General features: G+C 43.6%; 1 protein-coding gene across 1 annotated transcript in view; it reads left to right on the forward strand.

The window, feature by feature from the left end:
• Window positions 1-20,438, forward strand: part of BRF1 (BRF1 RNA polymerase III transcription initiation factor subunit) — a 452,239-nt gene that overhangs the window by 161,621 nt on the left and 270,180 nt on the right. The window contains exon 5 of the mRNA XM_068254252.1: window positions 2,884-2,956. Within this exon, the coding sequence (XP_068110353.1) occupies window positions 2,884-2,956 (73 nt within the window). The remainder of the gene's footprint in view (window positions 1-2,883; window positions 2,957-20,438) is intronic.

Consider the following 20,438-nt stretch of genomic DNA (forward strand, 5'->3'; position numbering starts at 1 on the left):
CCCCCCCTGCTGCTCTTTGCTTCCCCCACGCTATAACCCCCCCAAGTTGTTGCTAATCTCCAGGGGAAAGGAGGAGAGGTATTCCCTGCTCAAAACACCCACTGAGGGCGTTCTTGCAGGCTTTCCCAGCCGCCATTGGCCAGCTGCCGCTCCCTGGCCACTCTCCCTGCTGCTCCCCCACCCCCCTGCACACTGAGAGAGCCGCTCGCTCTCCTTCCAGCGTTGTGACCCAAGGGGTCACGAAAATGAAAGTAAAGAGATGCGGCTACCAGCCCCCTGGATCAGGTAGCATTGTTTGTTTTTTTAATTTTATGTCCCCACTTCGGGTTCTCTTTAAAAGACAAGATGTGGTTTGTAAACTGCAAATGTAACAGAATGATGCAATGTTAAAAAGAAAAAAGCTATAGTATATAACTGAAAATAAAAATGAGACTTTTTTTTTCTTTGCTACTAATGTTCTATTCATTATCGGTACTACACATACAATTCATCACAGTATATTATAAGTTTTTTTTTTTTGCTTTAAGGCAATGGAACACACTGTACTGAATAAGCAAAGACACAGAAGTGAAGTGGTGTCCACAGTCTGCGCATTGATTGCAGTGAAGTGGTGGCTTCTGCAGCGACTTCTCTCACTGTGGGCCGTATGCAAGTCACTTTTTCACCTGAGTTTTCTCCAAGGTGATATTTTAACAGCTTGTAAATAAAATGCCTTTTAAAGAGAATCTGTACTGTAAAATTCTTACAATAAAAAGCATAACATTCTATTCATTATGTTCTCCTGGGTCCCTCTGTGCTGTTTCTGCCACTCTCTGCTGCAATCTTGGCTTGTAATTGCCATTTTTAGCCAGTGTTTACAAACAAAAGACATAGCAAGTGATACCCTGAGAAGAGCTGAGTGTGTGAGTCATGCAGAGTGTGCAGGGGGCCTGGAGAGGGTGTGTATAGCTTCTAGCCAATCACAAGCAGCACAGCACATTCCACACATTCCAGCCTCAGCCCGACAGAGGAGAGAAGATTGGATCATATAACAGAGATAATACAGGCACTGTGCAAATAGGAAAGGCTGCAGATAGACAGAGCACATTAGAACAGGTATAGGAACTTATAGGATAGAAGAAATAGGATGAAAATTTTGTGAGTCTCTTTAAATCCTTCAACTAGCAAATACTCAAAATCATATTAACAGTACTTTTTCACCTTTTTGTTACTTTTTCCATTGTAAAGTGCTAAAAAGTTATTTTAACCACTTCGCATCCAGACCTTGTTTTCCCCTTATTGGCCAGAGCAGTTTTGACACTTTAGCGGTGTCCCTTTTTAATCAGCCATAACTTTATCCTTACTCATGACACCTAACTGATCTAGGTATCGTTTTTTTCAGGACAAACTAGACTTTCATTGGCGGGTATTTTATCCCTGGACCAAAAAAGTTTTCTATGCATTTTAATGGGAAAGAGAGGGGGAAATGAAAAAAATGCATTTTTTCTCAGTTTTTATCAATTCCAGTTTAAAAATAAAAAGTACCACAGGAGATAAAAACATGTCACTAGTATTATGTCTCCCAGTATTGAAAGCAAAATGTGTCCCAAGTATCAGACCCCCCCTTATAGCCAGATGTGTCCCCAATATCAGTCACCCCCAGTATAGCCCAATGTGTCCTCTGTGTTTGGCACCTCCCAGCATAGATAGATAGATGTATCCCCAGGATTGCTGCCCCTCATGTGTCCATATGTGTCCCCAGGAATAGTGGTCCCCCATTATAGCCAGATGCGCCCTCAGGATTTGCAGGTATACCCAGGATTAGGGCCCCCCCACCATTATAGCCAGATCTGCCCCCAGTATAAAATTCTACATTTGAAAAAAAAAATATGTGGCCCCTCATACTTTATCCCCCCCCCCCAGCTGCACATTTTACCCCCCACCCCCCACCAGGGGTCCACACACCCCCATATGACCCAGCCAGATGTCGTCCCCCCTCCAGGCAGCCCCCTCGGTGGCCAGATCGCTATAGAAAATAAGAAAGCAGCCTGACTCACCTTATCTCGTTCCAGCAATCAGCCTGCAGCCCAAGCCTCCGATCCCCGCTCTGCACACAGCCCTGTGATGCTGGTTACCGGGTCCCGGCTTGATGACGTCATCAAGCCGGGACTCGGCTATTCAGCATCACAGGGCTGCGTGCAGAGCAGGGATCGGAGGCTTGGGCTGCAGGCTGATCGCTGGAACAGGAAAAGGTGAGTCAGACTGCTTTCTTATCATTTTTTTTAGCAGATCCGACCACGGAGGGGTAGAGATGAATGATCACGCTGTTTGCTACAGCGGTGATCGTTCATCCGTGGGGGGGGGGTCACTAATTGGCTACAAGGGAACATTTTCCCTTTCACCAATTAGTATTGCAGCTGTTAGTGCCAGGAGGTGCGCTCTGAAGCGCACCTGTTCCTGCACAACAGGGCTGCAAGCAGGTCAGTATATCTACGTCGCTGTGGCTTGGAGAGAGCCACAGCTGACGTAGATATACTGTAGCAAAGGAGAAAGTGGTTAAATAGAAAATTATCTCCTAGGAGAAAACTCAGGGAAAAAGTGAATTGCATACGGCCCTGTGTATAGCCTCATCAGTAGATTAAGCATCTTAAAAACTGGTTTTCTTTAAAAACTGCTGATCTGTCTTCAGAAAAACCCATCCACTGCTTATTTGACAGAGCCAGTTATTTCTGCATCCAAGTAAATATACTAACTGTGGCCCATGTGCAGTGTTTCCTGAATAGCAGCAGTGATTCAATGATGTCCTCATGTGTACAGGTGCATTAAATGATCTCTTCTGCCGTCCTCCTCTGTGTACAGCCGTAGTCTGTAGAAATATAATGACATTTTCTATTATTCTGACAGGTAAATGTGTATGTCCTGGGGAAAACCTTCCTGCTCCTGGCCAGAGAACTCTGCATTAATGCTCCTGCTATAGGTAACGTGATGACATTCTCTTTACTTTTTATATCAGAACTGTTGCATTTCAGATGAAGCTGTCACACAGCAGATATGCCTCCACTACCGAGCTCTCTCTCATGTCTGATGGCCACTGTGGTTCATTTCCCAGCATGCCTTGCCACAGGATAGCGTACTTAGTGCAAACAGGACGATATGAGTGCAGCCAATGGAAACAATATTGTCCGCAGCCAGAGAAATTCCAACCCACAATGGAATAGTAAAATCAGATATAGTATAATCCTCAGCGCTGTAGGTCACACTTTGCTGTATACAACCTGCAGTACCCCAGTGCTCAGATAAACGTGGCCACCACCAGGGTATAAACCACAGTATAGGCTATTAGTTGCAAAAAACAGGGAGTGACGTTTCAAAAATCTGATCGTGTTCACTTTTTCCAATCATGAAAAAAAAAAGACTGAAAACTAAAAAAAATTGCATGCGCCTTTTTCTGTACACACGATCGTTCTTATAAAATTGCTGTAAAATCAGATAATTTTATTGTAATGTCTGTGGCCGCCGTTAAACTGATATAGAGATATGGCAAGTGGATGATCACCCCTCGGCACAAATATGTATTTAGATTTTTACATTAAACGAGAGTCGTAAAATCAGTTATTTGAAAGCCTTCAAATGTTTGCTTACAATTATTTTGCGACACTTGACAAAGGCCTAGTGGTTAGTGTTCTCGCCTTGCAGCGCTCCCGGTTCGAATCCCAGCCAGGCCAACATCTGCAAGCAGTTTTTATGTTCTCCTCGTGTCTGCGTGGGTTTCCTCCGGGCTCTCTGTTTTCCTCCCACATCCCAAAGACATACAGATAACGAACTGTCTTCCCCCTAAATTGGCCCTAGACTGATATATGCACTACACGATAGATACATACATAGACATATGACTATGGTAGGGACTAGATTGTGAGCCCCTCTGAGGGACAGTTAGTGACAAGACAATGTACTCTGTACAGCGCTGCGTAATATGTTGGCGCTATACAAATACTTAAATAAATAAAATGGGTAGAGAGCCAGTCATTCTTTCCTATTACAATTATTTTGGGATAATTTAACAACGGAACGTTATAAAAGACTGCATTAAAATCTCTGCATGGGTGACCAGCATAAGGACAATTGCATCAGGTTCGATGACCTTATTTGTGATGCTCTAAGCGCTGCTGCTGCCCTGGGATCCTGATTTCCGGATGCGAGATAGATCTTCATCAGTCAGTGCTTTGGGGAATAAGTCAAACCTATTAACCTTATTAAATTCATATCAGAAGTGCTTTTTGTTGTTCTGTTCCTCTGAAAGTGCTGCTGCGCCTTTGAAAGCAGGAAGAAAGGGTTGTGGATCTCGCTGTGGGACTTCTGGCCCTGAATGTCTCTATTTGTTGGGTTCTGTAAACAAACATTAGCCTAGCATGTCACTAGCTGCTGCTGCAGAACTAATTAGACCACACATGTGGTTTGCTGACACCATGGGAATACTGGAAACGCTGCACTGTACGGTGCTATAGTCCCAGCATCTGAATACAGCATTATGCCTGTGCTGAAATGGGCCAAATGGGAAAGTCCTCCATCCAAACACTTCAGAATACAGCTTTGCTTTCCCAAATCTCAACAAAATCCCAAACTGGACAGCGCAAATTCTAATGTCATTCAGGTTGAAGGCGTGAATAGAAGTCATGAATCGGGATGGTCAATCATATGCAAATAATTTCAAGTTTATGCAAGATTATCCAAATTTTGTATGATTTATGCAGCTTTAAAATGGACCAATTGAATTTTACCTCAGCACGATTTGATTGGTTCATGTTAACGCTGCATACATTTGCATACAAAATTTGTATTATACTGCATCAACTCCAAATTATTTGCATATCATTGACCATCCCTAACCATGAATACAAACAAAGTTGTGGCCAGAATGTCTAATGTCGAAAAGAGGGGATAGGAAATATGATTTAGTACACAGGGTGGCCTAAAAATGAGAGACCCCCTTGAATAACGAGTTGGACCACCTTTAGGCTCTGTTCCCACTAGAGTGAAAAATGGACATTTTTGTTAAACCGTAGTGTGAATGTCTGCTTTGTTATACATAGGAGCCGCTCACACTAGACAGGAGCCACTTGTCACTCTGCAACGGATCCGCAGCATCCGTTGCAGTAAGCGGACCGCAATTCTGTGAAGTCCACGATAATCCTGGGCAGGTGGATGCGTCTGCATTGGCCCTGGGCTGCGCAAATCGCCCCTGCTTGGTCCCTGTATGCATGGAAGAAGCATGGGAATCATCAGCAACAGGGAGAATTCTCAATGGTTCATGGTGAACCAATGAAAAGTCTCCCTATTGCTAGAGAGAATTGGCCTAATGCAGCCTACGGAGAGCCCAATGCTTCTGCTGGCCTCCAGGCTGCTTTCAACAGGATCAACAGGCGGCGGTAAAGGTGAGCAGCGATTGCAGCAGACACGGAGCAGATGCAAAATGGATGGAATGTCTCACCATGTCCATTTTGCATCCTTGCTAGTGGGAACACAGCCTAAGCTCTAATCACGGCCGATAATCTTCTTGGTATGGACTCAACAAGATGCTGATTCTGCTTCTGAGGAATGTTGGCCCATGCTGACATTATGGCAGCTCTAAGTTGGGTCAGATTGGATGATGGTGTTTCCACAGCTTTTAAGTGATCTTTTATCCCACAAATACTCAATAAGCAGGTTAAACTCTTGTTAATGTTCCTCAAACCAACATTAGACCAATCGAGCACAGAGGCAAGGGCCTACAACAGGCGACTTTTCCTATTTTTTTTGTGATACCAAAGGCACTCTTGATGGTCTCCAGCTGCTAAAGCTCTTCCTTTGCAAAGTCGGTCTTGTTGTGCATTGGGGAAATGCTTTGTGATGTACCTGTATTGAATTCAGCAGTGATTTGTTGTGTAGTTGCCCTTATGTTGCTGCAGACTATGCGTGCTACTAGCCATTCACCTCTCTCGTTCACCAACCTTTTTCGACTAGAATAGTCCTTATAGTTTGAAGATTTTTTTTATCAACTGCCACTCCCTAAACGCCTGAGATACTGTTGGGCTGATGGAAGGAGGGCTGTGAGCACAATGAAGATGTGTCTAATAAGCTCTGTGTTTAGCTCTCTTTTAATAGAAACCGAAACACAGGTATTATTTTCATTCTGCTTCATCACACTGTGAACAGATGGCCTGGCCTGTCTAGATTGGAGACAGCAGGTAATGCAGATCTGTGGTCATCTAGTTTATAGCATGCCATGTAATGGGATGGGTTTTTTTTGTGCAATAATACCAGGATAGAACCATGTAAGCTTAAAGTGGAGTGAAACTGCATATTAACTCAAATTATAATTTAAAAAGTGTCCAATAAGACATTATTTAGCTTACCTATTCTGTTGTTTTTAGTGTTCACTGTCAGATTTTGGAGAAATGTTATATGAAAAAAAGAATATTTATGATGGTTTCCATCTTTACTATTTCTCTGTGATGCCAAAAGTGTAATCACTTCTGCCCTTTTTTCCCAACCCATCTCGGTGTTAATTTCCCTAAAGCTTACTGTCCCTCCCACAGCAAACATCACCTAGACAACAGGCTGTAATCACAGTTTAAACTCTTTAGAGAGAGAAGGTGGGGGATGATAACATTACCTTCATGGTATCCTTCTCTCATCTGAAATAGGAAGCTTTCTGTTATTTGCATGCTGAAATAAGCTGGTTACTGTAGCTAGAAAAAAAATCCCCATAATCCCACTGGCACTGCGCAGCTCTTGCAGTTAAGCAAATGCATCCAGACCATATTTTGGGGCACTAACATTTTTTTTTCTTGGATGTTACAGCTCCTTTTAAGACAGCGATGCTCAGGATGATAACTGAAGGAATAAGCGATTTATTCTTCTGATCTATTTTAGCTGAAATCATCGTTGTGACAAGCAGGCAGTAGATGGGCTCCCTCTGTACAAGTTGCTCATTAGCAGTGGTCTCCACAATCACTCCTTTCATCTTGGTGTCCTGGCTATTCTTTCTTTACAAGCAGCTCTCCAAGTGTGTTTAAGATTTCCCAACTGATAACTCGCTTTATGACCCAAGGAAATTGCAGCAGAGTGCAAGTTTGTGAATGTGGGTCAGATGTTAATTATAAATGCACATAGGCTATTGTTGGCTAGTTCTGCATCACCTCCTGCTTTTGTTTATGTGCTATTTGCATTTAGGTTATCCAGTTGTGTATTGATTGCTGACTCTCCTGGGAAAAGCATATAGTTCAAGCAATCCTCAAGCAGGACAAAAAAAGACTCACCTAAGAAGAGAGAGAAGGCTCTGGGTCCCATAGAGCTCTCCCGATCATCTCTCCATCCACTTGTTCCAATGCTGTCCCCCAGTGAATCTATTTGACCTACAGGTCAAATTCGTCTCTGGTCCTCCTCTGGCAGCTTTCGGTACTGGTGTCCCAGAGTAATTCCAAACACAAGTGGATCCATGCTGCCCACGCATTTTACAGAGGATGCCTTAAAGGACCCCTGATGTGAGAGGGATATGGAGGTTGCCATAATTACCGTATTTTTCAGACTATAAGACACACCTAAGTTTAGAGGACAAAAACCAGGGGGGGGGGGGGGGGGATATACTAAACCTGTTAAATCCATGGTGAAGGGGCATTTTGTGGATTATGCCCCTTTGTGTCTCCCTGTGTCCTCCTCTACAGGGAGTTCAATCCACTCCAATAGCGCTCAATGTTCAGTAGCAACAACTATCCTCAAATGCTTGTGTCTTCAAAACATATATACACCTTTAAATAGAAAAAAAAACACAAGAGACATATCATAGTGCAACATGTATGAGGATCTGCATTCACCTATGTGCACCCACAAAACACACTCTGCTGAGCTCAAGGAGTGCAGGCAAACACCTCCACCAGGGGATCAGGGTCACCCTCCCCCCCCCCCTTTTGGTTCCCTGCTCATTACATCGTTTCTTTGTACTGGTATATCTCTCAACGCCATGTTCTTTGTCAGCTCGGTATTACCTCATAACGAAAAAGAGCTGGCCATGTGTAAAATCATTTATTAAAACACTATCTCCTAAAATGCATATGTGTACATTAAAAATTCTTGGTAAAAAGCCCATCGATAGTCACCGTTTTCCTCCAGAAGTGTTACGGCCAAGGCTGCGTATACTCTCCTTCCTGGTTCAGCACGTCACTCCAAGCTCTGCCCTACCGGTTTCGTCAGCAACGCTGACTCATCAGGGGTTAGTGAGCATGCACTGAAATTCATGTTATATGGCTGAAAAGGTTCAGCCGTCCCTCCCATTCCTCCCTCCCTCCCAGTAACATCAACTGAAGAGCAGTTGCCACTGTGCTAACTGCACACGGTCTATGGGTTATTTCCCATGGAAATATTTTGACAAAATGTCACAGGAATATCTAAGTTAAATAAATTGTTTTATTGCGCTAACTCAGCCCCCTAGCAATCTCAAGCATGGCGGTTTAGCCCTTTGCTTAAAAACTTTGGGCACCCTTGCTTTAGGCGGTACCCAGATGCACCAGTGCTACTAACATGTGCACCCCCTCTCTTTTTTTTTTCTGTTGCCTGGATTTTATTGCGCACTATAGAAACAAGGAGTTTGTTTTGTAGAGATAACCGTGTTGACCAAGTACAAATGTATGTCAGCTGGTACCATTGTTAATGTGTTACTGCCCAGCACACACAGCTCAGAGCTGTTCCCAGTACTGTGTCCCACATCTGTCCCATCACACTTGTCTGTAGTTACATGTGCTGTATCAGCATTGTGGAGCCAGCAGAAGCCTGTCTCTGGGAAAGATCTTTATTTTCTGCTTTTTATGGAGTGAATTGATAATTCTGGGCTGGACTGACCAGATGGAAGTCTTGTAGGAGTGAAGCATCAGGGGAGTGAACATGTTTCTGTGGTCGGCCTGTAGTCATCAATATTGCTGCACCACTGATTCTGCAGCATCTTGTTACTGTTCAGTCTATTGTGAGCACAGAGCCATTGTAATTGTAACACACCCGCTGAGGTCCTCAGGTTCATGAATGCAGTAACAGGCAAAGGGTTATACTGGAGGGGGATGGGTAGTTTATATGTAAGAGTATATAGCTGACATACATATATACATATTGACTGAAAAAATAACAGTAGCAAAGAAAAGTCTCATTGTTTCCAGTACAGGAAGAGTTAAAAAAACCTTCAGTTGTTACCTATGCTAAAGAGCTTCTCTGAGCTCTTTGATCCACTAGGTGGAATACAGTCCTGTTTTCTGAAGCTTAAAGTGTACCTGGGGCAATCAAAAGCAAACGTTTTATACATACCTGGGACTTCTTCTAGCCGCCTTCAGACTGCTCGGTCCCTCGCCATCCTCCTCCCTGCAATTCAGTTTGGTAATCCGGTTAGGCGCAGGCGCAGTCCCGCCACGCACGCTCCCGCCCCTGCAGTGGTGAGCGTTCTCGGCTTGCACAGGCAAAGAATGCTCCCGGACACGTGGCCGGGCCACCCATGCTCAGTATGCGCCGACTGACCAGATTACCAAACTGAATTGCGGGAGTATCCAGAAGGCAGAGGAGGATGGTGAGGGACCGAGCAGCCTGAAGGGGGCTGGAGGAAGCCCGGGTATACATAAAACTTTTGATCTCCTCAGGTTTACTTTAAACAGCCAAGAAACAGTGAGAGACAGCTTGAGATAAGGTTTTACTGCAGGAAGGTTCAAAGGGTCTTTATTTCTGCTCTGTTCTATAGCTTAAAAGACAGTGTGTGGTTTCTAAACTATAAATTTTACAGAATAGTGCAATATTATATAAAAAAGCTATATAACTAAAAATATGAAACTTTTTTCTTTGCTACTAATGTTCTATTTGTTGTGCGTACTACACATACAAATTATTAGAAGTTTTTTTTGCTTCAGTTTGCTTTTAAAGAAAAAAAAAGTCTTTATCCCACAACATTTTATGTATTAGCAGCAGTGTGATCTTAAACCCTGTAAATTCTGTTCAAACAAAACCGTACAGGACACTTAAAATGAAGAATCCTGAATGGCTGTTTATTTAGCCTAATTGTCACACGCCATTGCTTCTTGTTTTATCACACTGGGCCTGTTTACACACATCAGAAACCCATTAGCTAGGTTCTGGAGTATCCCAGGCAATCAGTACTCTCTCCTCCTAAGTGCTGCGATCTCAGCTCTGCCAGGGTTAGAGTCCAATAAAAACCTCATTCCCCAGCCAAATCACTTCCCAGACTCCATCATCATAAGAGGAAGATTTCTCTCTAAAGGAAAGTTTACATATAAAGTTTTATTCACAGAAATTTCTTCTTTTGTGTAAAAAAAATAAAAATATTCATTTAAAATTTTCTCCACCCAAAAAAAAACCACATACCAATAAAATCCTTGAAATATGGGCACACATGGATTTGGCGCTGGCGTGGAGTGTCAGAAATGTGAGGCGTATTATTTTCAGTGTTTTGGCACCACCTTCCTGCTCACTCTACCTTATATCAATTCTCATCTATAATAAACTCCGAGCCGGCTGCTGTTTGTGTGTCTCTCTGTTTCCCCCCCCCCCCCCCCCCCCCTGGCTTTGCCCTGCGGTGATTATTATTTATTGTATTTATAAAGCACTGACATACTACGCAGTGCTGGACAGTTAACACTACAACAAAATATTTGTAAAACTCTTTTCTCCTGTAGGACCCAAAGCGCATAAGCTTGTCTCAGATCAGGACATAGTGTTGTGTACCGGGGGAAAATGTTATGTGATCATAAATGCCAGACTAAACAGGTGGCTTTTCAGTTTTGGTTTAAATGTGTCCAGGGTTGGAGCTGTCTTGGTTATGTTTGGCAAGGCATTCCACAGGGTAGGGGCAGCATGACAGAAAGCTCTGGCTCCAAAGGTTTTTAGTTGAACTCTGGGGGTGATGAAGTTATTTCATCCTGTTGATCTGAGGTTGTGGGAGGTGAGACGCAGTTGCAACAAATCCTTCAGGTATCCGGGGCCAAGGTCGTGTAGGGATTTGAATGTTCGCATGCCAATTTTGAAAAGGATTCTCCATTTTATGGGTAGCCAGTGTAGTGAGCAAAGGATTGGTGTTATATGGCAATGACGGGGTTGGCTTGTTCACAGTCTTGCATCAGCATTCTGTACTGGTGCAGGTGGTGTAGGTGTATACTTGGATGGCCTACATAGAGGGCATTGCAATAGTCCAGCTGTGATGTGATGAAGGCGTGAACTAGGGTTGGAAGAACCTCTGAAGGAATGAGGTGCTAAATTTTTGCAATATTCCTTAGGTGAAAGAAGGAATGTTTCACCACAGCTGAGATTTGATTCCTGAAGTTTAATTCCCCATCAATCAGTATACATAGTATGATTCAAAGGATGATAAACGTAACAAGGTTATACAATATAGGGGAAAGTTATACAAGGCAAACAGGGTACAAGATACATGATCATGGGATTTGGGGCTCATTAGGTAGGTCCAGTAATTGAAGTACAAGGCGGTCATAGGAAAGGAGCACAATGGTGGAGGCACACGGTAATGTAGAATACACTAGGGAAGGGAGGACCCTGCCAAAGGCGGAAGGAGATGGACACACTAGGGCTGTAGAATAAGTATTCAGCAGAGTGTTACTGGTAGGGGGTGGGTAGGTCATCTTGAAGAGATGGGTTTGAGGGCTTGCTTGAATGTGTTGGAGGGGGCGAGTCTGATGGACGGTGGAAGGGAGTTCCATTGGATGGGGGCGGCTCTTGAGAAACCCTACAGGTGCTCATGGGAGTGGGAAATGTGTTGGGAAGTTAGACGAAGGTTATTGTAGGACTGGAGGGGATGGCCTGGTATATACCTGTGAACAAGCTCCGAGATGTGGTAGGGAAGGTTTGGTGCACAGATTTATACGCCAGGCACAGATCCTTGAAACTTAACCTGAATCAGATAGGGACCTCAGGGTAGGGATTCACAGAGAAGGGATCTGGATGCAGAGCGGTAAGAAGAATGGATGAATGTGGCAGCCGCATTCATAACTGAATGAAGGGGGACAGTGTGGTTCAAGGGGAGGCCAGACAGAAGGGAGTTGCAGTAATCAAGGTGGGAGATGATGACATGGATGAGCAGCTTTGTGGTGTCCAAGGTGAGGAAAGGGTGGATCTTGGAGATACTGCAGAGGTGGAAATTGCAGGCTCAAGAGACATTTTGGATGTGGGAGATGAAGGTAAGGGTGAAAGTAGGGCAGATGGTCATGTTATCGATTGAGAGGTGGATATCCGGGAGGGGTGCAGCAGCGTGGGGTGGAAAGATCAGGAGCTCAGTTTCGTCTAGGTTAAGCTTCAGGAACCTAGCTGACATCCAGGAGGAAATAGTTGAGAGGCTGGGGCACTGAGTCCATATGCCCCTTCCTGCCCCACTGTGATTGGCCGGTATGTGCATGCAAGCAGGATAGCGAACTTGATGTTCAGAGAGATGGCGCATGCACGCCAATCCAGTGCAGTGTCCAAAATAAGCTAGCTTTCTATATAAATCATTAATAATAATTTGTGATGCAGAACTGTAACCTCCCCCTAACGATAATACATTCCTGTAAGCTAACCTCTTCCAAAGTTAATCTTTTCCTGACTTGAAAGAGACTCTGAAGCGAGAATAAATCTCGCTTCAGAGCTCATAGTTAGCAGGGGCATGTGTGCCCCTGCTAAAACGCCGCTATCCCGCGGCTAAACGGGGGTCCATTCACCCCCAAACCCACCCCCGCAAACCTTGGTCGTAAATCTTCTCTTCCTGGAGGCAGGGCTAACTGCTGCAGCCCTGCCTCCAGTCGCGTCTATCAGACGCGCATCGCTGCCTCTCCCAGTGAAGGAAGACTGAGAGGGGCAGGGGAGAGGCGGAGATACGCGTCTGACAGACGCGCGTGGGGCAGGGCTGCGGCGGTTAGCCCTGCCCCAATGCGGAAGCCCTCCCCCGCTGTACGAAGGGGATTTGGGGGTGAAGGGACCCCCCGTTAAGCCGCGGGATAGCGGCGTTTTAGCAGGTGATCTCTTCCTGACTCCAACGTAAATTCCTTCCTGACACCTAACTCTAACCCCCCCTCCCCCAACAGTAACCCCCTTCATGATGCCTAACCCTACCTCTATATTGTCCTATTGTCCCTTTTCTGATGTCCAACCCTAACCTCCCCCAAACATCCTGGTGCCTAAAGCCCCATACACACACACACTCAACAGCGGTCTTTTAAGGCCCATACACATTCCGGATTTCCGCGAATGACGGGTCGTTTGGACGTCCAAACGACCGGTTGTTCTGATGTCAAATCAGGCGTGTGTACAGTCTGTCGTTCGGAGCCATGCTTATGCGCTTTGAGTCCCATGGGAGAAAAGCGCTTTACAAATGTTATTTGTTGTTAAGAGCGGACTTGAGCGATCCGCTTGGCGGATCAGATTCAGAGCAGATTCAGAGAGCAGAGGCAGTAGAAAATTCACATCTAAAGGGATGTTGGTGATGCCTCTTTTCTATTCATATGCCCTCACTGCACGGAGAACAGCGTAACAACACAGAACTGCTGTTACCTCTTCTGTAAATTAACAAACGCACACATTAGCGTTGCTAATCAAACACACAACACCCCACCTATAAACCCGACATGTTTCATCACGTAATAATTAGTGGCTTCGTCAGGGGTACTATCTAAAGTGCAAAGAGCTTTCCATGCTACATAAACATACTAAATACAATAGATATGGAAAATAAAAAAAAAACATGTCATAGCCTCACGGCTATATTGACAGTGCTTTTGAGGTTACCTTGAAACTTTTATTGCCAGTTTGTGAAGATATCTCCCCAAATTAGGGCAAAGCAATGCTCCTCAGTATAAGCTATTGTGATGACTTATGATTGTAGTGGTAGTTTATCATAAAAAATAATAGAGTTCTTTTTCAGGGTTAAAATGGAGTGAGACCTAGACAGTATCCTCCACAACTCTTTCTCTAGATCATACATGTCAAACTCTGGACTGTGGGTCAAATCTGGCCCTTGGAGCCATCAGATTTGGCCCTCAGGTGGTTTCCCCAATTTGCATTGTTTGGCCTACTCTCGACCACCAGAGAAGCTATATTGGAGGGTAAGCCCTAGGTCACCAGGGAAGCTATATGGTGAGGGGTAACGCACTAGGTACCAGGGAACTGTATAGGGGCCGGAGGGGGCCACTAGACACCAGGAAACTTTATAGGGGAGGGAGGACCACTAATCATCAGGGAATTGTGGGGGGGGGGGGGAAAGAGAACCGCTAATCATCAGGGAACTGTATAGATGAGGGCCACTAGACACCAGTGAACTGTACAGGGGATGGAGGGCATTAGACGCCAGGGAACTTTATAGGGGAGAGAGGTGGCCACTAGACATTGAGGTTGGCCCACGACTTGGTCCCAGAGCTCAATTTTGGACCACTTTGTATTTGAGTTTGACAAACCTGCTCTAGATGTTTTAATAAAGTTTGGATTTTTTTTATTTATATATATATTTTTTTTTGACTAATGGTTCCCCTCAAAAGTCCCAATAAGGGAATTTCACCAAATACATATGTAAATTAAGGGATGTGAGAAAATGCATTGAATATGGATAAATAATGTATATGTCTTATCGGCTCATTTTTTTTTTTTGTACGTCTGTCTTGCTTTAAAGTGGATCTGAGGTGTAATGCTGGATACACACCATGAGTTTCCGCGTCGCACGTGGCCGTCGATACGCGTCGATTCGATTATTTCCGAACGAATTTCGATGATTTTTAGGTCGAATGCCATGTAAAGTATGGCAAATCGACCTAACGATCCATCGAAGCTTGAATCTGACATGTCGGAAATAATCGAATCGACGCGTATCGACGGCCGCATCGAACGCGGAAACGCATGGTGTGTATCCAGCATTAGTATGATATTTACATAAGGTTCCTGAGTTAAGTCTGTCAACTGCTTCAGACACTACAGGGTTATGTGTGTATCTGCAGCTTCCCTTCCAGAGGGCACAAAGTGTTCTCAATCCCATACATGCCAAAATAAACAGATAAGGTAATTGGCATCCCCCTAAATTGTCCATAGACTACAATGGACACATGACTATGGTAGGGATTTGGTTGTGAGCCCCTTTAAGGGACAGTAAGTAACAAGATTAGGTTTAGAGGACAAACCCAGGAGAAAAACAAATACTAAAACTGGTGCATCCATGGTGAAGGGGCATCTTGAGGATTATGACCCTTTTGTACCTCATGCCCCTTGTACCTCTTGTGTCCCCCTCTATACCCCTTTGTGTCCTGCTCTATGCCCATTTGCATCCCCCTGTGTACTGCGTTTGTCCCTGTCCTCCTCTGTATGGGCGCAGTACAGCGAGTCCCCAACATTGTGGCGGGTTGGTGGTTCGTATTGGCAGGCGTTCACAAGTCAGGAATTCCCTGCATTTGGAATATAAGACGCAGTGACTTTTTTCACCACTTTTAACGGAGAAAAAGTGAGTCTTAGGGCTCGTTTCCACTGTTGCGGTGCGGAATCGCCTGGATTCCACCGCTGATAAAATAGCATGCGGATGCGATTCCCCATGCGTTTTTTGCCGTGAATTCGCATAGGTGAGGGTATATGCGATTTTAACCATGTCACTGTCTGTGTGAATTTACATCGTACCTATGCGAATTCGCGGCAAAAAACGCATGGAGAAAACGCATGCGATTTCCCTATTAAATACATTGCATGCGATTCGCATGCATTCCACTCTCAGGCGAAATCGTTGGCTCTTTTGTGCGTTTTTTCACCGCTGAAAAAAATGAACATCACCAACGCAACTGTGGAAACAGGCCCATCCACTTGCATACCATGTGCGAATCCGCATGCGTTGGACGCATGCGGATTCGCGATAGTGGAAACGAGCCCTTATAGTCCAAAAAATACAGCATATACTCTACAAAGTGCTGTGAAAGATGTCAGCGCTGTATAAAAACTAGGGAACAATCATAGAGTGACAACAACAAAAGAGGTATGTGTAATATAATTTGTGTGGGGAACTCACAGCCTTTATCTGCAAGAGTTCCTAATTTCAGGTACCCTTTAAAGCTAGAATTACCTTACTTTTTATGGCAGAGAAACAGTAAATTTTGTACTCTAATATTGTGATTTAGTAACGCTGGGTCTGTGTCTATTCACTTGGAGGTTTATTTTCCATGAGAGGTTAACTGTATTAAAAGAATGACTGCCGTTTATAGATCTGTTTGGAACAAAGCAGGAACTTGGGAAAAAGAGGTTATAAGTAGTGAGTGTGGGGGAGAGAGATTGCTCTGCACAGCAGGCTTCCTGTGCAGTGGGCTCATTAAAAGAAACCAATATATCCTCAGTTTGCCTAACATACAATTGCTAACATCCAGCAAGACAACATGAACAAATAAAATACCAGAAACTTCAGCCTGACATTGGTTGTGACAGTATTCTTCAACTGTTACTCCTAGTTTAAAGAAGAACTGTAACCCAGGATTAAACTTCATCTCAAGCAGTCGCTAATACTCCCTTTCCCATAGGAAATCTTTACCTTTTCTAGAACAGATCATCAGGGGGGTCTGTATGACTGATATTGTGGTGAGACCCCTCCCACAGTGTGATGTTAGGACCTAGGTTCCTGTCTGTGAGCCTTATTGCATTGTGGGAACTGAAAGCTAAGCGACTAGTATCTCACTCTGTGCTTTATGTATATCTATAAAAAAAAAACCTCTTATCCTATTGCAGTGTTAAGGGGTGTGGTTATGGATAATGGCAGTTTGAGCTGTTTTTTTCATGTCTGCCAGTAGTAAAGATGATTACATGCAGATTCATCATGGATCAAACAATATGAAAAAATGACATTGCGAATATCAATCATTTTTTGACCTCTCCTCTATTCTTTAACTCCTCACTTTGCATTGTATGGATTTATTTTTTCCCCCCTTTTCGCAAATGTTCCTCTTTAAAACTTATTTCATCTGTTGGATTTTGCCTATGTGGTTGCCAACACCTAGCTTGGGTTGTCAACACTACATACAAAAGTTTTAAAAAATCCTGGGAGCTCTCTACCTTCTTCGCAAAGTGCTCACCTTGTTTTCTGAAGCGGCAGAGAGGTGCTTTCTTCACTTGTTTCTATACTATTTGGATTTTTACATTTCCCATGATTCCTAGCAGTGACTGGTAACTGCTAATAATCATTGACAATGCTGAATCCTGATTGCTGTCGTTCCAATAGAGGAAGTGCTGCCAATTTTAGAATTTTTGTTTGCAGGAACTTCTATTTACAGGATTGTGGAATAAAAGTGTTTTTTTTTTTTTACTTTTTTAATATGTGTAACCATTTCCCCTGAGATTTTGTATCATGTAGTGCCAGTATGTTCCTGTCACTATGGCTGTGGAGTAAAGTGCAATGATGTCATCACATAACTCCTCACACCAACCTGCAGATAGAATACGGCCATTCAGATAACCCCATCACTTCTACTGCATTTTAGGGGAGCAGAGCTGAGTTTTATCGGGATTTTTTTCTGCTAAAAACATAACAGGTTGGCTAGTTTATGTGTAACTATTTTAACATGTTAACCTGAGTTCAGCTACGTTAGGCTGGTTAATTCAGTCAATGCGGCACAGATTGAATTCCTGTATATATTTTCTCTTGCTCGTAATCTACTATAAAAGATGGCTGAAAACATGATTTTTAGCTGTGTCATGTCGGTGGTTTAAATGCATTTTTTAGGGCTGAATCTTATTTCCTGCTTAGTTAAAGTAGAACTGGGTAATGTTTCTCTTTCTTGCTTAGTCACTGTGAATGAGAGAGACCAGGAGCCCAATGGTGCAGTATCCTTAGACAAAGGGATGTAAGCACACGTGTAGAAGTATTATACTAACAAGCGTGGGTAGCAAAACTTGCAACCACTGTCTGAGCCTGCGGGAATAGAACTGTCCCCACTCGGTGTCCCCGGTCTGTTGGTGCAGATGCTGGTAGGTCGCTCTCCTAGATAACACTGGTGGAGGCGCCCTTGACGATATGATGCTACTGGATGTTGTATATTTGAGAAGAGTAATTTCTTACCTTCTCAGAAGGACAAACTATTATTTAATGTAAAAAGTAATGTTTATTCATGCGTGGTAGAGACAGCGTGTTTCATGGGTCTTGGCCCGCTTCCTCAGGTCAGTACAAGTTACCTGTAGAACTTTTGGTCACCAATGCGAGCGCCTGAAAATGTAGCTTGTTTTTGCTTAATTTATAAAGTGTAAAGTCAAATGAACTCTAAAAAAAAATTACCCATGGTGAATATTGAGAAGAGTTCCCAGGTGTTGCTGTACCACTGCTCCATCTTCACCTAGCGTTATGCCCTGTACACACACTAGAGGCATGTCGCTCGGCAGGGATTGGGAATTGATCCGCTCAGGCAACAGTGCAGGGTTGAGGCTGTATAGATGCATAGCTTATAGGCTAGCAACCTCTCCAGTTGCTATGTGCTGGTGTGGGGGGGGAGGGAAGGATGGGGCTGTGTATGAAGAGCGTCAGAATAGGGCCAGGTAAGTGGGAAGAACAGTGACCTTGACCAGTGCTTGGCTGAGTCACCCCACCAGATGAATTACTCACTGACAGGACAAGGGGGATCTGCAGCCGATGTACACACGCTAGCTTCTCAGCAGAGAAAGTTCTTATCTACGTTTCATTGAGCATTTGTGCAAGGCTTTAGATGGAGCAAGCTCATGGGGATGCTGAGGTGTGAGTACTGCAAGAGAATTGAGTATAATTGTGACCACATACAGTAACTCTCTGGTAGCGACCTATCAGGTTAGAGGGTGACCTAATAAATTAGATAAAATATGGGTCAGTGGTTTGTCATTGCAAACCTTAATATCTCAGTGCAGGATATGTGTATGTAGATAAATGCAAAGATGATCCAACACTTTGATCTTTTAAGCCTCGTACGCCTGACTTCAGTTGGATGAGGCAGCGGAAAACGACCACCTCAGCCAACAATCAGGCTTGACACAGCCATAGAAACACATACAAAACTGATGCCAACTGTCAAAAACTGGCAGGATATCTTTTTATGTGTAAACCAAGCAGGGGCATGATTACAAATCATAGGGTCCCCCAGCAAAACTTTGATGCTCCCCCCCCCCCTCCCTCCCATGTTCACACAGGTTCCCTACAGACTGGGGACCCATCTTGTGATGGTCATTAACCACTTCGCATCCAGACCTTTTTTCCCCACTTATGGACCAGAGCAGTTTTGACAGTTTAGCTATGTCCTTATTTAATCAGAAATAACTTTATCCCTAATTTGGACACAGAAATGAAATATATTTTTTTTTTTCAAGACAAACTAGGCTTTCATTGTATGCCATTTTTTTCCCTCGCACAATTTTGTTTTCTATGAATTTTAATGGGAAAACAAAGAAAAAAATATAAAAAACATTTCTCAGTTTTACCAATTCCAGTTTAAAAATAAAAAGTGCTACTGTAGATAAAAAACACCACAAATTTTGTTTGGCTATTCTTACTGCTTATCACAAAACTTTATGTTCCTGTCACAATTTATGGCAAAGATATTTGATTCCGAAATAATGCTACAGAGTGTATTTTTCACTGTGAAATGAGAAAATAAAAGTATTTTTAATAGTAAAAATCAATCTCATTAGCTCAGGAAACATATATTCCCGTTCACCAATTAGTGCTGCATCAGATAGTGCCAGAAATGTGCTTAGGAGCAAGTCCAACCCTGCATAGCACTGCTTCTGCTACAAGACATATATCTACTGACTTGTAGCTTAGATGAAGTCACAGAGGACGTAGATCTACTGACTTGTGGATAAAGTGGTTAAACCTGTAGACCTCATAATCTTCACACCTACAACAAGATTGGTCACAAAAACACTTGATCTGAAGAATGGACCCCTTTATTGGAAGGAGTGAAGTAATAGTTGGGGCCCCTTACAGCTATGGGCCCCCCTGCAGTGACAGTGGCTGCTCCTCTGTAACTATGCCCCTAGAACCAAGCCTTAAAGTGAACCTCCAGACTAAAAATCTATTCAGCAGCAGTGAAAAGACTTGGTGTTTAACAGTTTCACAGCATCAGAACTTTGGTTTTCTTACCAAAGCCTCATTTTTAGCTGCACAGAAGCTAAGCTCCGCTCCATCAAAGAAAACTACCTGAGCAATTTTTCCCTGATGCTGTACAAAGCATGATGGGATTTTTGATGATGGTTTTGTTGACTAGCAACTGGGAGGGGTGATCAGGACACAGGACAGTTGGAACTGTGTCTCATTCTCCCTGTCACCTCCTATCAATTAAAAAAGATGGCTGCCCACATGAAATCACAAAAATGTGCCTGTTCTTTTAAAACAGGGTGGGTAAACGATTATATATTTTAATTAACATAACTAATGTAACGTAATGACCGTATGTTTGTTTAGGCTGAAGTTCCTTTTTTAA

Source organism: Hyperolius riggenbachi, chromosome 9 (assembly GCF_040937935.1).
Source record: "Hyperolius riggenbachi isolate aHypRig1 chromosome 9, aHypRig1.pri, whole genome shotgun sequence".
In the NCBI taxonomy this organism is placed as follows: domain Eukaryota; kingdom Metazoa; phylum Chordata; class Amphibia; order Anura; family Hyperoliidae; genus Hyperolius; species Hyperolius riggenbachi.